The sequence below is a fragment of the Suillus subalutaceus genome (assembly GCF_016647625.1).
Source record: "Suillus subalutaceus strain FC151 chromosome Unknown DFJ58scaffold_29, whole genome shotgun sequence".
NCBI classification, from domain to species: domain Eukaryota; kingdom Fungi; phylum Basidiomycota; class Agaricomycetes; order Boletales; family Suillaceae; genus Suillus; species Suillus subalutaceus.
In genome coordinates, this window is record NW_024540278.1 from 217,806 (window position 1) to 230,390 (window position 12,585).

Below are 12,585 nucleotides of genomic sequence, written 5' to 3' on the forward strand. Positions count from 1 at the left end.
GGTAGTACCGCTGCTCGTGTGTTCAAGGTATGTGACTCAGTGTCTGTAGCACTCAGAGAGTACGAGCTTAGCATGGTTCCAAATCAGTACGGCACAATCACATGGCAAAGCTGTCTTAGCATGTAAAAAATACCTTACTCATCGAGCGCCTAGTACCTATGAAGTTTTGATAAGATGACACGAGACCCTTCCGGACTATGCATAGCTGTGTGCGATACAGCAGAAGGTCAGCTTCCCTCTTTGGCAAGCCTGGAGCCAACATTTGGGAGCCGGAAGAACGGTTAGAAACGGAGCTGACTGACAGCCGGCGGCACCATACTGCACGCCCCTGAGCTGGTTGCTTGACGCTCCTCTTCTGCCATATCTGCGTAGATAGCGTGGATGACGGAATACATGCCGCACCGTCGTCGTCATCGCAGGTACCTAAACTTCCAGACCATACACCTTCAAGGCCCTTCGTGAAGGTCGTGCCATCTTGATGCAAGCTAAGGCAGCAGGCACTAGTAATAAGAGCTCGTAGTACACACATCTCAAGTCTGGAGATCCTGAGGAAAAGCAAGTTCATTTAGTCAAGCAGAACAAACGGCGATTGGCGTACATCCCACGATGAAGCGAGGCTGAGGCTGAAACTCTTACTATGGCATCTTCGAGCATCCTGAAACATCATGCATCATGATCCACTGACCGCCGTGTTACCTCCGCCATATCGCGTGCACACTGCCCATCTCCACTTCCGATTCGTCCAACAATTTCGACATTGATCTACATAAACGTGAGACAAACTTTTCATCACGTACGTGTTTGATATGCCATTTGCTGCATATCTTCCTCGCGGTCGTTCCTCCTCTCCCAATTTTCAACTTTCCAATGCCTATACTCCCAATACTAGTACGAGCTATTTTTGGTTCAGTGCGAGAAAGTAAACAAGGATTGATGGAAGGAGGAGGTATAGATCCAAGATGTAGCTGCACTGCTCTGGTGCGTTGGGCTAGTACTTGCGGCGTTCGGAATCGGATCTTGGTTGGTAAAGTAGCTGGTATTTGATTTCGAGTTAGTAAACTTGAAAGGTTAGACAGACCTAATTGAGTGTTGACCCGGACCTGTGACGGTGCTGCCTACGACCATCACGGATGTACGCGGGTCCTCGCAAAGCTCTTCCTCAGCACGGTGAGTGACGTTCTGAAGTTGCGAGCGAACCCAAAGCGAACCGCAATGCAAAATCTCGGATATTTCGGCCTCGGTTATTGTCGGAAACCTATATGAAGAACAATAACCCCTGTGACGCGGATGCAATGCATATCAATACACTAATATGTAAGGACGAAACGTTTGATTCCGCGGACTCGGAAGCAATTCGTCTGACTCCCATGTGTGCGAGCTCCACCTGCACTCCGCTCCTTAAGGTCAGTGTGCGCTTAGTAATTTGCTGTCCGCGCACCGTGCACTTATCTCCGTGTCCAAGTCCACTCTTTGCAATACAGACTGAGACGTCAGCCTATATCCGGTGGCGGTCAGAGCACCTACCGCAGCGTTCATGACCTCACAAAAGGACGAGGTCTAATCACGGAGTGATGGGGAGATATGCGTTTGGTTTCAGAGGGTAGCTATAGGCCAGTATTATTTATGGTACGTAGGGCATGTGCTTGCATCAGGAATTGAACAAGTTCGATGGTGGTTGTCAGTGATGGTGAAATCAGGTTAGACAGACAATTGACCTACGCTGTGCTTCTACAACGTGCGCAGGTCCCTGCAGAATTGAAGAGCCGGTGTCAAGTTACCTAGACTAGTAGCAACTGGTTCGGGACGAACTTCAACGCATTGGTAAGCTCGCTTGCTTGAGTCGAGGTCCAGACCATCATCATTCAATGTGAGTTCCCAACTTCTATTGCCATATAAAGAACATTGGCCCCTGTTATGATACTCCCCATTGAACTGCTTATGGTAATGGTGAGCGGTGTTATCGTCACGAGAACGGCGGCAGTTCGAACTGCAGAAGCAACGCGTCGCTTACCAGGCCTGCGCCTCTTGAATGATGAAGTGCTGTATAGTTCCTGCGACTTATCATATACATCAAGGCATGATCCGGCTTCGGCAGGGGAAACCGAGGCGAAGGGAATTGGCGCCGTGCTAATCTTCCATTGATCAATTGAGATGGCAAAACCTGAGTACAAACCACGAGAGGACGTGGGAGGATCAAGGAATGATGACATGCATGATCATTATCGTGGGCAGAGACAACTCGCACCCTGTTGGACTATGATATGATGGCCTTGCAATTGGCGAGTCATTCACGTGTTCAGCATTGCTATCATTACATTATCATTGCATGGTGTCCGCAACAAGATCCTTCTTACTCCCGTCATCAGCAGCTGTTGACTTGCACGACTTCAATACCTGGTTTCAATATAAGCAGTGCTACATACTTCGTAACATTCACAAAATAAAGATAACCAATAGTAAGATTTTTGTACATTTCTCCAAATCTTCAGTCATAATTTCTGGAACTTCACCATCCACGTCTCAGGGTGATCCCCACCACCTGGAACGAATCTCCTCCTTTCAAAAGCCTCATCCTTGACAAGCCCCATGAATGCAACGCTGGATCCAAGCCAGTCGACACGGAGTAGCAGCGGCTCTTGCTGCACAGGCCTCTCAAAGCTCACTGTGGGTCTATCGCGAGCCGCAGGATTTGAGTTCCCGTGCAACGCAAGTTGTATCCATAGACGACGGTCACGTGCTCTGATAAGACTCGCACGTTTATCGTCTCCAGCAGTGCCCCACTCCATGTCTGTAAGCGGGCGCTGCAATTCGGCGTGCATAGTAAAGAGAACGTCAAGACACGTCACAACCGCTTCTCCGGCGCTTGGGCTGATGTCAAACGCCCAGGGAAAATGCGGGCTCGTAATTCGTATCAGCCTAGGCCGCTCTGGCGTAAGTGGGACGCGGAGGAATTCGTATCCGCAGCCCGCAAATGGAGATGATGATGGAAAACGGAGAGAGGTGGGTGGATAGCGCAGGTCGTATATCAATGGTACGGATGGTGGCGCGAGAAACGGATGGGGGTGGGCTGGTGGGAGGTATAAGAATCAATCCACAACCATAAGTGCGTCTATGCCGTACCCTTTTGGGTGCCGTTGATGTTTGATGGCATCGTTCGTCGTGTGGAATGGCCATCTAGGAAAACGCACAATTGAACATCTTGCAAGTTAATAAAACGAAGGTAGACGCGTACATGTGAGCCATGCGTTCTCTGTATCATGTTGAGCTTTGGTGCGCATCTCAGAAGCGCCTTGGAGAGACGGAGCATAGGCGCCACCTTTATCCAAATTAAGTCGTATAATGATCTGAATAGATGGGCACAGAGAACTCACCGATCCATGGCCATGGACGAGAGACGTTGGGGCGTTGAGAGTCAATGTGACCCGTTATATCAGCAGATGCTAACAAAGCGAATTAAGCTTCAATGAAAATAGAACCATAGAAAAGGAAATCACCTTGCGCCCAAAATTTTGTGCGGGGGTGACTTGCATAGGGATGAGGCTCTAATAACGAGTGAGCATGGAGTCTGAACAGATTTAGAATGGCAACTACGGCTATTGGTAGTGGCAACCTTATGATGATGGCGCGAGGGGGTATCAATAGCAAAAGCAACACGGGGAAGTGGTATTGGAGGGCGGACCCATCCTGCGTAGCGAGCATTGTGCAAGGGTGCAGGCGAAATGGTGGGCCTAGGGGAAATATACTGGCACTGCGCAGGGGGACGAGCTGTAGGAAACATGGGGAGGTGATGGTGTGTGGAGAATTGGGATGCTCAAGGCATTGTGGTGAGGAAGGATTATATACGTTGGGATGTCCTGCATTGCTTAACGAAAGCTATCTTCGGTACATCACCGCCGGCAGGCGCTATTTCAATTTAAAGTGCACCGCAGTGAGGGGTGTAGGATGATGACATGATAAGGGCAGCAGTATAAATTCCAAATTACGGCACACCAAAAGATTGCATATGGCAGAGTGCGGTAAGGCCTGTCACCTGTTTTGGATGTGGGATGCTGACATGACAAGTGTGACAGTGGACGCCTAGTATGTCTTCCGAATTACGGCACACCAAAAAATCACATATGGCAGAGCGTTGCCTGTCTTAATATTTGAGTGTAAAAATGGACGTGTTGCCCAATTAGACTGGGGTGCGATCAAGTTGACCTGCATATTGTACTGCAAGATCTATGACCCACGTCAGTACCGACAACATAAATCTGCACAAAAAACTTGCCTGCATTAGACCCGGCGAGTGCTACAATAGGTGTACCGTGTACCTACCGTTGCTTTGGTTTTGACTTTCCTTACTTCCTCAGCCAAGCACCGATGAAGTTTTGATAAGATGACTAGAGACCCTTCCGGACTAGCTGTGTGACACAACAGAACTGCGGGAAATGGCTCATTGCAAGGGGTCGGCTTCCTAGAAAGAGGTGCCCACCCTGGGGGTCGTCTTCTTTCTTTGGAAAGTCCATGACCGCCACATGGATCCCGAGAAACGGTCAGAAACGGAGCTAGCTGATTGCCGGCATCAAACCTAACGCCCGCAGAAACTTCTCAACTGCACACCCCTGGAAGTTGCCTAGAGGCTCCTTTCTCATATCTGCGTGGATAGTGTGGATGGCAGAATGGCAGAATACCGTCGTCGTCGCAGGTACCTAAACTTTCTGACCGCACACCTTCAAGGCCCTTCGTGCCATGCAAGCTCCAGAAGCCCAAGTATGCGCTTGCTAAAACAGTCGTCTTTGCTCTGTGGGAGAGAGAAAATCAAGGTCTCGAGCTAAAGCGGCAGGCCCTAGTAGTAGGCACTCGTAGCACACGTCTCGATTCTCGAGATCCTGTGGAAGCAAGTTATTTTAGTCAAGCAGTAAAACCGGCAATTGGCGTACGTCCCACGACGTCCCAGTAGCGCTGGCGAGGCAGGGTGAGGCGGAACTCTCACTCATGGTATCTTCTGCCACCATTTCCAAGAGCATCCTGAAACATCATGATGCACTGACCACTGTAGTACCTACGCGGTGTCGCGTGCGCACCGCCCATCTCCACTTTTGATTCGTTCCACAATCTTGACAAAAAAAAATGATCTACATAGACGTAAGACGAGCTTTTCATCACGTACGTGTCTGATATGCCATGTGCTGCACATCTTACTCATAGCCGTTTCTCCTTCTCTCCTAATTTTAGACCCTTCGACGCCACTACTCCCAATACTATGAACTGTTCCTGGTTCAGTGAGAGAAAACAGAGCAGTTCGAGTGATGGAAGGAGGTACAGATTCAAGACGAAGTGGTACTACTCTGGTGCGTTGGGCTAGTACTTGGGGCGTTCAGAACTAGGTCAAGTAGCTGGTATCTGATTTGACTCGGAGTTAGTAAACTTTAAAGGTTAGACAGACCTACTGGAGGGTCGACCTGGACCTGTGACGGTGCTATAATCCTACGATCGTCGTGGATGTAGCGAAGCTCTTCTTCTGTACTGGTACAGTGAGTGAAGTTTTGAAGCTGTGGGCGTAGTAGACTCAAAATCAGCCTCGGCCTTCGGATGTTGTCGGAAACTTGCCATATGAAGAAAAATAACCCCTGTGACGCGCATGCACCAATTTCATGTCCCAAATTCTCGATAACCGATACATAAAAGGTATGTACATTTCGTCCAAACATTATTATTATGATAGGTTCTGGAACCTCACCACCCACGTCTCGGGTGGCTCTCTCGCACCCGGAATGAGTCTCCTCCTCGCAAACGTCTCATCCTTCACGAGCCCCCCAAACATAACACGAGACCCGAGCCAGTCCACACGGAGTATCGAAGACTCTCGTCGCGCAGGTTGCGTATCCACATCAGATGCAAATCGCACTCTAGGCCTGGCAGTAGTGCATGCCCCGGTACTGGAACTCCTGCGCAAAGCAGGTTTCATATTTAGCCGACGATCGCGCGCTCTGATAAGGCTCGCATGTTTATCCTCTGCAGCGGCTCCCCACTCTGTGTCTGAGAGTGGACGCTGCAATGCAGCGTGTAGCGCAGTGAGGACATCAAGACACGTCACAACCTGTTCTGTAGCACCGGGCGCGGGGCCAATGTTGAATGCCCAGGGAAAGTCTTGGCTGATCAGCCGTATTTGGTCGTGCCGTGCTGGTGTGAGTGGCACTCGAAGGAACTCAGATCCCCGTCCATCATACGGAGATGATGGTGGAAGACGGAAAGAGTTGGGTGGGTATCGCAGATCATATACCAGTGGCACGCATGGTGCTGCGAGGGGGTAAGCTGGCGGGAGGCATCAAGATCAATGCAATCATAGTTACAAGCTAGGTCTGAGCCGCACCGATTTGTGTGTCCTTGTTGATTAGTGGCATTGAATCCTTTGTTCGTCGTACAGGGTCATCTAGGAAAGTGCGTAATCGAACACCTTGGCAGTTGCAACTAATGAATGGGGACGCTTACGTCTAATCGCTGCGTTCTCTTTGTTGTGTTGAGCTGCGGTGGGCAACTCAAAAGTGCTTTGATTCTGGTAAGTGCCACCTTTATCATCAAATCAGATTGTATGATAGACGGATTCGACGACAGGGACCTACTGTTCCACATGCACGACTTAGAAACGTTGTGGTGTCGGTATTTGACTGGCCATATTATATCTACAGAACAAATGAGCTGGGGTATAACAAAGGAGAGGGGAAATACCTTGCACCCCAGAATTTGCACGTGGGTGAGTGTCATGTTGAAGATGAACCGAGTGAGGTTCTGAGGACGGTTGAGACAGAGAGCCACATGCATGAATAGTTGCTTACGGGCATGAGTGACGTTACCGTCACGGGGACGACGGTTTGACGGGGTGTCGGTTGCAAATGTGACATGCCGTTCAGCAGGCTTGTTGAACGACGGCGAAGCGACATGGGGAAGCTGTATTGGAGGGCTGGGCCACCCGTCATAGCGAGCATCGTGCCAAGCTGGAGGCGAGGCGTTGGGACCGGGGGTATTCCATGAAGGACGAGTTAAATAACACATGGGAGACGTGGTGTTGGTGTACGATAACTTGGGATGCTGTAGGAGGCCGCATCGTGATGAAGATGGGATTATATACGATCGGATAATAGGATGGCAAAGCCTTGCCCGCTTTACTTTTTGAGTGCAAAAATTGGACTCAACGTCCAATCGAACCAGGTGGAATCGAGTTGGCGGCACTTGCTGTGAAAGAAATTACCTCCATCAGTTATAACAATATAAATGTCTGCTTGCACAACCCAGCGAATGTAGGTCCTACTGGCCAAGTGAGCACTGCCAGCAGCCACACTGCCACCCAGTCTGCAGAAGTTGATACCTTCCTTATATACTCGGTAATGGTGTCAAAACTCTCCTGCAAGTCACCAAAACGTGATGAACACACTGGCACCACCAGCGTTTTCAGTGCTGGTATGTCTTCGCCTTCTGCTCGCAGTTCTACCTCTTCCAGGTCAAAATCTCCTCAAACATGACCATCAGCTTAGCTCTCCATTGACCTCCTACCTTCGCTGTATGTGGCAAAGCACTGCTAGCCAAGTGACCATTGCTAATACATGTCAATACTAGTGAACGAAGGTCTCTGGCTCCTCGATAATAATATCGACCCATATATTGGAGGAGCTTTTCACCATGTATGCCACTCCAGAGAACCAAATGTCATGGATGTCATGAACTGACCATCTGTGCCATAGTCGCCTCTCCTACTCTCCTTATTTTCAACTATAGTACCTCCACTTCCCAATTATATGGGCTGTATCTGATGCAGTGGGGGCTTGGGCGCTTCTCCGCATATTGGCGCGCACGCCAGGGTTTATCATCTCAAAAGGGCACAAGGTCCGATGTAGAAAACCTCATCGTAAGCGTGTACGTTGAGTCCGTCAGCATATTTCCAGTACGCACCTAACGCATCACACAGCTACTTGCTGAATCCCTACCTCCTCCTCCCATCACTTGCGCTATCGACATCCACATTCGAAAATGCCCTCACCCTCCTTGCTCTCATGTTTGCATCTGAAGGTACGTCCTAACGTCTCTGTCCAAGTTGACTCATACGCATTTCACAATTCCAGGCAAAGTATCTTCTGCTCTCCTCGCTATCGCATTCGCAGTTCACCTCACCCCCTCCTCTATCCTTTTACTTCTCCCAATTCTCATGGTCCTCCTCTCCTCTCCTGTATCTCACCTCGCTTCCCCGCGTCCTTTCCATGGTAGCCTCAAGCGTATACCGTTCCTCTTTGGTGAGTTCACACTATACTGGCTCGTCCTTGTAGGCGCAGCATGCACTATTGCTGGCGGAAGCTGGAATTGGGTCAGGGCGTCATGGGGCGCAAGGTAAGTCGACTTCCAATTCCCGACAAATGCTCCATAAACACAGCATCCCAGCCTCACGCTACCAGACCTCACGCCCAACCCCGGTCTTTGGTGGTACTTCTTCACCGAGATGTTCGACCATTTTAGACCATTCTTCCTGATGGTCTTTTCCGTGCGTTCTCATTTTCTTCGTGCACGCATGCCATCTGACTGCATAGTTAGGTTCACCTTGTTATATACATATTACCTATCTGCATAAAATTTCAGTAAGGGATTCCTGATAATATACGTGCTAGTTTTTATTGGTTCTGACATGCCCCACCTGTAGACACGATCCCCTCTATGCCGCGTTCCTCCTCGTAGGCGTCCTGGGGACGTTCAAAGCGTACTTAACTCTCGCAGATCCAGGCTTGTTTCTAAGCATGATATCCATCTTTCCTGAAGTACATGGTTGTAAGTCCCCTTCCCTCCGACAACCCTATCCCATCTCGCACTCACTTCACTCACACTCTTCCAGACCTCCGACACCCCATTATTACCACACTGCTCCACCTACATGCTGCGCTCCTCCTCCCACTTCAACATGTGCTCTGGGTGAGCGAGGGCCGTGGGAACGCGAATTTTTACTATGCTGCGAGTCTTGTCATGGGTATGGCGAATGGTGCAGGGCTTGTGGATGCATGTTGGGCGGGGATGCGGATTGCTGTTGGGGATGCGAAAGTATGGGCTGATGAAAAGGTAGATGGTGAGAAGGGCAAGGGGAAGGTGTGGGAGGTGGTACAACAGTGAGGAGTGAATAATTACTCGAGGCTGGTTGCCGTTTTGCGTGTATATTTTGGACCAAATACAAAAGTATGTATACCCAGATTGGCAGTCACCGAGTGTTTGGGTCATTCTCCTAGGCCAAACAACTTTTTCCTTTTGTGTACATCACCAACCACGACTATTGTGGCAGGGAAGCCAAAATACTTGCAAGCGATCTCGCAAACTTGAACCAGGCGGTGGCAGGTGATCGGTATCGTTCGTGTGAACGGGATGTACCTCCTCGACTTCACGGGCAAGGCATCTGGACAGCACGTGCACAATACACAGTACGATTTCAGCTCCATGCAACCTGGTGACGTTGAAACGTTGATGACTCAAAGGTTTCGCTAGTGACTTCCACACTTAATATTGGGGACGTGACGCTGAATCACTGATGATAAATGATACAAAATTACAAATGCACAGTACGAAATTGTCTCTACCCCAAATTCTTTCAACGTCTTTCAGCTGGCGGAGTCGGACGCCACAACCGTTGAATCCGTTCCAACTCGACTTGCGACTTCCAGAAGTATCGGTGCATTTCCGCACAACGTTGGTTCGATAGGACGCACGCCAGATCTTCCGATCGAGTCACCGACAAATTCCACCGCGTTCTGAATCCCGGGCCAAGACTCCAGCAGCCAACACATTCTATCTTGTAGATTCGCCAATTCCGGTTCTTCGATGATGTCAGAAAAACCCCAGCACTTGAGATATCTGAGAGTGTCGTCTACCCAATCTTGGCTGTTCCAGCAGAGAAGATCGTGTATGATGTCAACTCTTCGGAGGGTTGTCTCCATTTCGTCGAGCTCCGTCGAGCTCACGCTTCCTACGGAATAACTTCCACGCCAGTCGTCCGAGTTTTGGAGACGCAGGTTGAGTCTGATATCGATGGGGTAGTTCGTTTGGTTACCTACAAGCTGATAGGTGTTTCCAATGTCAGGACTGATTTCGACGCAGATCGCCCAGTGAAGGGGATATGGCCATAGGTGCTCTTTCTCGCCTCGCCAAAATTGAACAACTTTGATGTTATAGAATTTAAGTGGGACTATTTCGACTTTAGTTATTAGCTATCTCGTATCATATGCATTCATTCGTTGCTTCATATTGGTTCGCTGAGTGAGATTGTGGATACGTGGGCGAAATATTAAGATATATCTCATTGTCCGTACTTTCAGTCGGCTCTTGACGTGGCAGTGCTCTAATGTTGTAGAGTCCGGCCTCCAAAGACTTTTCAACGGTGATAGCATGAGATTAGAGTAATTTCGCATGTCGCGAATGTGACTGCCTGCATGATGACGATCACAGCGCGATCACAATTTAACGACACAATCCAGCATAATTTCATAGGGAGTTTGCTGATGTAAGTGACCTCTGTGATAGTGCGAACAGGCTTTTTGAACGTACCACTGCTCAAGAGCTCGAGACAACTCGAAGTTCGTGTCGACATATTAGGTCTAACGTTCGGCGGTACTTGAGACAACATTTTTAATAACACGGAGTGAAGTGCATCACGCTGTCTGTCGTACCACAGGACACTACGTTACTTGCTGGCGCTGATGCTAATCTCGCCTGCCTGTGGTTTGTAACCACTGCAATGGAGTATTAGGGACCCAAGTGCCAGTGCCAAGCTGCGCGTCAACGGCTCAAGAGTCTGAACTGAAGATAAGAGAGAATTCCAAGACGTCACGTCATGGACTAAATATAAGGCGACATCAGCTGCGGCTACCTTGAATCGTTGAAATACACACCTTCACAATTTCCTGCCCTTCAGATAAGATGGCAAGGCAAGACCGCAGACCTTTCAAACACCACTCCATTTCCAGCCAGGGGATAATATGATCATTCCAAAAAGCCTGGAATATATGATTGAGCGTGTCATCCCATGGATTGGGAGCACGCGAAAGATGTACGCTCCAATTGTGACAGGCATACTTGAGAGCGTCAGAAGCTGATCGACTTCGTTCCTGTGCTTCGTTTGCTAACCTCTCAAAGGTATTCATAGCATGAACTATCTCCCTGTCTGGTAGAAGATTTTCTGGTAATATAGAGGTGGAATGAGAGTGATGTCTTAATGCCAGGAAAACCGGAAACATCAAGAAATCTGGCAAGGTCTTGAATTGCTGGATGACTTGAAAAGCTGGCAGTAAAGGCACATCACTGATAATGATATACTCGTTGATTGCTTCCGATGTCCTCGAGAATTCTTCCATTGTCGCCCAGACGGAGGCCGCGGGAGTGGACTGCCACACTTGACCATGGGGAGTCTGCAGCCAGAATCGCCCACACGGAGTCTGGAGCCAGTCTCGTCCTCCCTCGGTCTGCAGCCAGAATCGTCCTCCCTCGGTCTGCAGCCAGTCTTGTGCTCCTTGGATCTGTAGCCAGTCTCGTCCTCCCTGGGTCTGCAGCCAGTCTCGTCCTCCCTCGGTCTGCAGCCAGTCTTGTGCTCCTTGGATCTGCAGCCAGTGCCGTCCTCCCTGAGTCTCCAGCCAGTCTCGTGCTTCCTGGGTCTGCAGCCAGTGTCGTCCTCCCTGGGTATGCAGCCAGTGTCGTCCTCCCTGGGTCTGCAGCCAGTCACGCCCTTCCTGGGTCTGCAGCCAGAATCGTCCTCCCTTGGTCTGCAGCCAGTCTCGCCCTTCCTGGGTCTGCAGCCAGTTTCCTCCTGCCTGGGTCTGCAGCCAGTCTCGCCCTCCCTTGGTATGCAGCCAGTCTTCCCCTCCCTCGGTCTGCAGCCAGGAGAGTCCTGCCTGGGTCTGCAGCCAGAATCGTCCTGCCTGGGTCTGCAGCCAGTCTCGCCCTCCCTCGGTCTGCAGCCAGTCTTCCCCTGCCTGGGTCTGCAGCCAGTTTCGTCCTGCCTGGGTCTGCAGCCAGTCTCGTCCCCCCTCGGTCTGCAGCCAGTCTCGTCCTCCCCAAGTCTGCAGCCAGTCTTCCCCTGCCTGGGTCTGCAGCCAGAATCGCCCACACGGAGTCTGCAGCCAGTCTCGTCCTGCCTGGGTCTGCAGCCAATCTCGTCCTCCCTCGGTCTGCAGCCAGTCTTCCCCTGCCTGGGTCTGCAGCCAGTCTCGTCCTGCCTGGATCTGCAGCCAGTCTCGTCCACCATCGGTCTGCAGCCAGTCTCGTCCTGCCTGGGTCGGCAGCCAGAATCGTCCTTCCTGGGCCTGCAGCCAGTCTCGTCCTTCCTGGGTCTGCAGCCAGTCTCGTCCTACCTGGGTCTGCAGCCAGTCTCGTCCTACCTGGGTCTGCAGCCAGTCTCGTGCTTTCTCGGTCTGCAGCCAGTCTCGTCCTGCCTGGGTCTGCAGCCAGTCTTGTCCTCTCCGGGTCTGTAGCCAGTCTCGCCCTCCCTCGGTCTGCAGCCAGTCTTCCCCTGTCTGGGTCTGCAGCCAGTCTCGTCCTGCTTCGGTCTGCAACCAGTCTTCCCCTCCCCAGGTCTGCAGCCAGTCT

At 50.6% G+C, this 12,585-nt stretch overlaps 5 protein-coding genes across 5 annotated transcripts; 1 reads left to right on the forward strand and 4 right to left on the reverse strand.

Moving 5' to 3' along the window:
- Positions 1-227: 227 nt before the first annotated feature.
- Positions 228-1,536, reverse strand: DFJ58DRAFT_839699 (uncharacterized protein; the record flags this gene model as incomplete). Its single annotated transcript, XM_041392550.1, has 8 exons — positions 228-249; positions 303-485; positions 528-545; positions 599-655; positions 686-762; positions 798-885; positions 1,079-1,255; positions 1,439-1,536. The coding sequence occupies 8 exons, from the start codon at positions 1,534-1,536 to the stop codon at positions 228-230; spliced, it is 720 nt and encodes a 239-aa protein (XP_041246085.1).
- Positions 1,537-2,370: 834 nt separating this feature from the next.
- Positions 2,371-3,402, reverse strand: DFJ58DRAFT_250963 (uncharacterized protein). Its single transcript, XM_041379469.1, has 3 exons — positions 3,233-3,402; positions 3,121-3,174; positions 2,371-3,067 (listed from the first exon to the last, which is right to left on the reverse strand). The coding sequence occupies exons 1-3, from the start codon at positions 3,276-3,278 to the stop codon at positions 2,490-2,492; spliced, it is 678 nt and encodes a 225-aa protein (XP_041246086.1). The 5' UTR covers positions 3,279-3,402; the 3' UTR covers positions 2,371-2,489.
- Positions 3,403-5,698: 2,296 nt separating this feature from the next.
- On the reverse strand, positions 5,699-7,035 carry DFJ58DRAFT_725739 (uncharacterized protein; the record flags this gene model as incomplete). The annotated part of the gene is made up of 6 exons (XM_041385284.1): positions 5,699-6,297; positions 6,356-6,415; positions 6,475-6,552; positions 6,606-6,665; positions 6,712-6,771; positions 6,819-7,035. 6 exons carry the CDS (start codon positions 7,033-7,035, stop codon positions 5,699-5,701), a joined length of 1,074 nt encoding a protein of 357 aa, XP_041246087.1.
- A 341-nt stretch (positions 7,036-7,376) lies between these two features.
- Positions 7,377-9,208, forward strand: DFJ58DRAFT_777380 (PIG-U-domain-containing protein). The gene is made up of 10 exons (XM_041389554.1): positions 7,377-7,540; positions 7,597-7,661; positions 7,722-7,754; positions 7,796-7,893; positions 7,946-8,046; positions 8,100-8,361; positions 8,413-8,512; positions 8,563-8,606; positions 8,669-8,793; positions 8,858-9,208. The coding sequence occupies exons 1-10, from the start codon at positions 7,405-7,407 to the stop codon at positions 9,127-9,129; spliced, it is 1,236 nt and encodes a 411-aa protein (XP_041246088.1). The 5' UTR covers positions 7,377-7,404; the 3' UTR covers positions 9,130-9,208.
- A 19-nt stretch (positions 9,209-9,227) lies between these two features.
- On the reverse strand, positions 9,228-10,594 carry DFJ58DRAFT_872310 (uncharacterized protein; the record flags this gene model as incomplete). The annotated part of the gene is made up of 3 exons (XM_041394350.1): positions 9,228-10,214; positions 10,317-10,432; positions 10,552-10,594. The coding sequence occupies 3 exons, from the start codon at positions 10,592-10,594 to the stop codon at positions 9,609-9,611; spliced, it is 765 nt and encodes a 254-aa protein (XP_041246089.1). The 3' UTR covers positions 9,228-9,608.
- Between the last annotated feature and the right edge of the window lie 1,991 nt (positions 10,595-12,585).

What these genes read in the sequence shown, in the direction of transcription:
- DFJ58DRAFT_250963 (XM_041379469.1), bottom strand. Translation starts at nt 3,278, where the DNA reads ATGCGCACCAAAGCTCAACATGATACAGAGAACGCATGGCTCACAT. An exon ending in AGAGAACGCATGGCTCACAT is followed by an intron (nt 3,175 to 3,232) that starts GTACGCGTCTAC and finishes GCGTTTTCCTAG; the next exon opens with ATGGCCATTCCACACGACGA. An exon ending in CATCAACGGCACCCAAAAGG is followed by an intron (nt 3,068 to 3,120) that starts GTACGGCATAGA and finishes ACCTCCCACCAG; the next exon opens with CCCACCCCCATCCGTTTCTC.
- DFJ58DRAFT_777380 (XM_041389554.1), top strand. Translation starts at nt 7,405, where the DNA reads ATGAACACACTGGCACCACCAGCGTTTTCAGTGCTGGTATGTCTTCGC. An exon ending in ATTGACCTCCTACCTTCGCT is followed by an intron (nt 7,541 to 7,596) that starts GTATGTGGCAAA and finishes TGTCAATACTAG; the next exon opens with TGAACGAAGGTCTCTGGCTC. An exon ending in AGGGCGTCATGGGGCGCAAG is followed by an intron (nt 8,362 to 8,412) that starts GTAAGTCGACTT and finishes ACAGCATCCCAG; the next exon opens with CCTCACGCTACCAGACCTCA.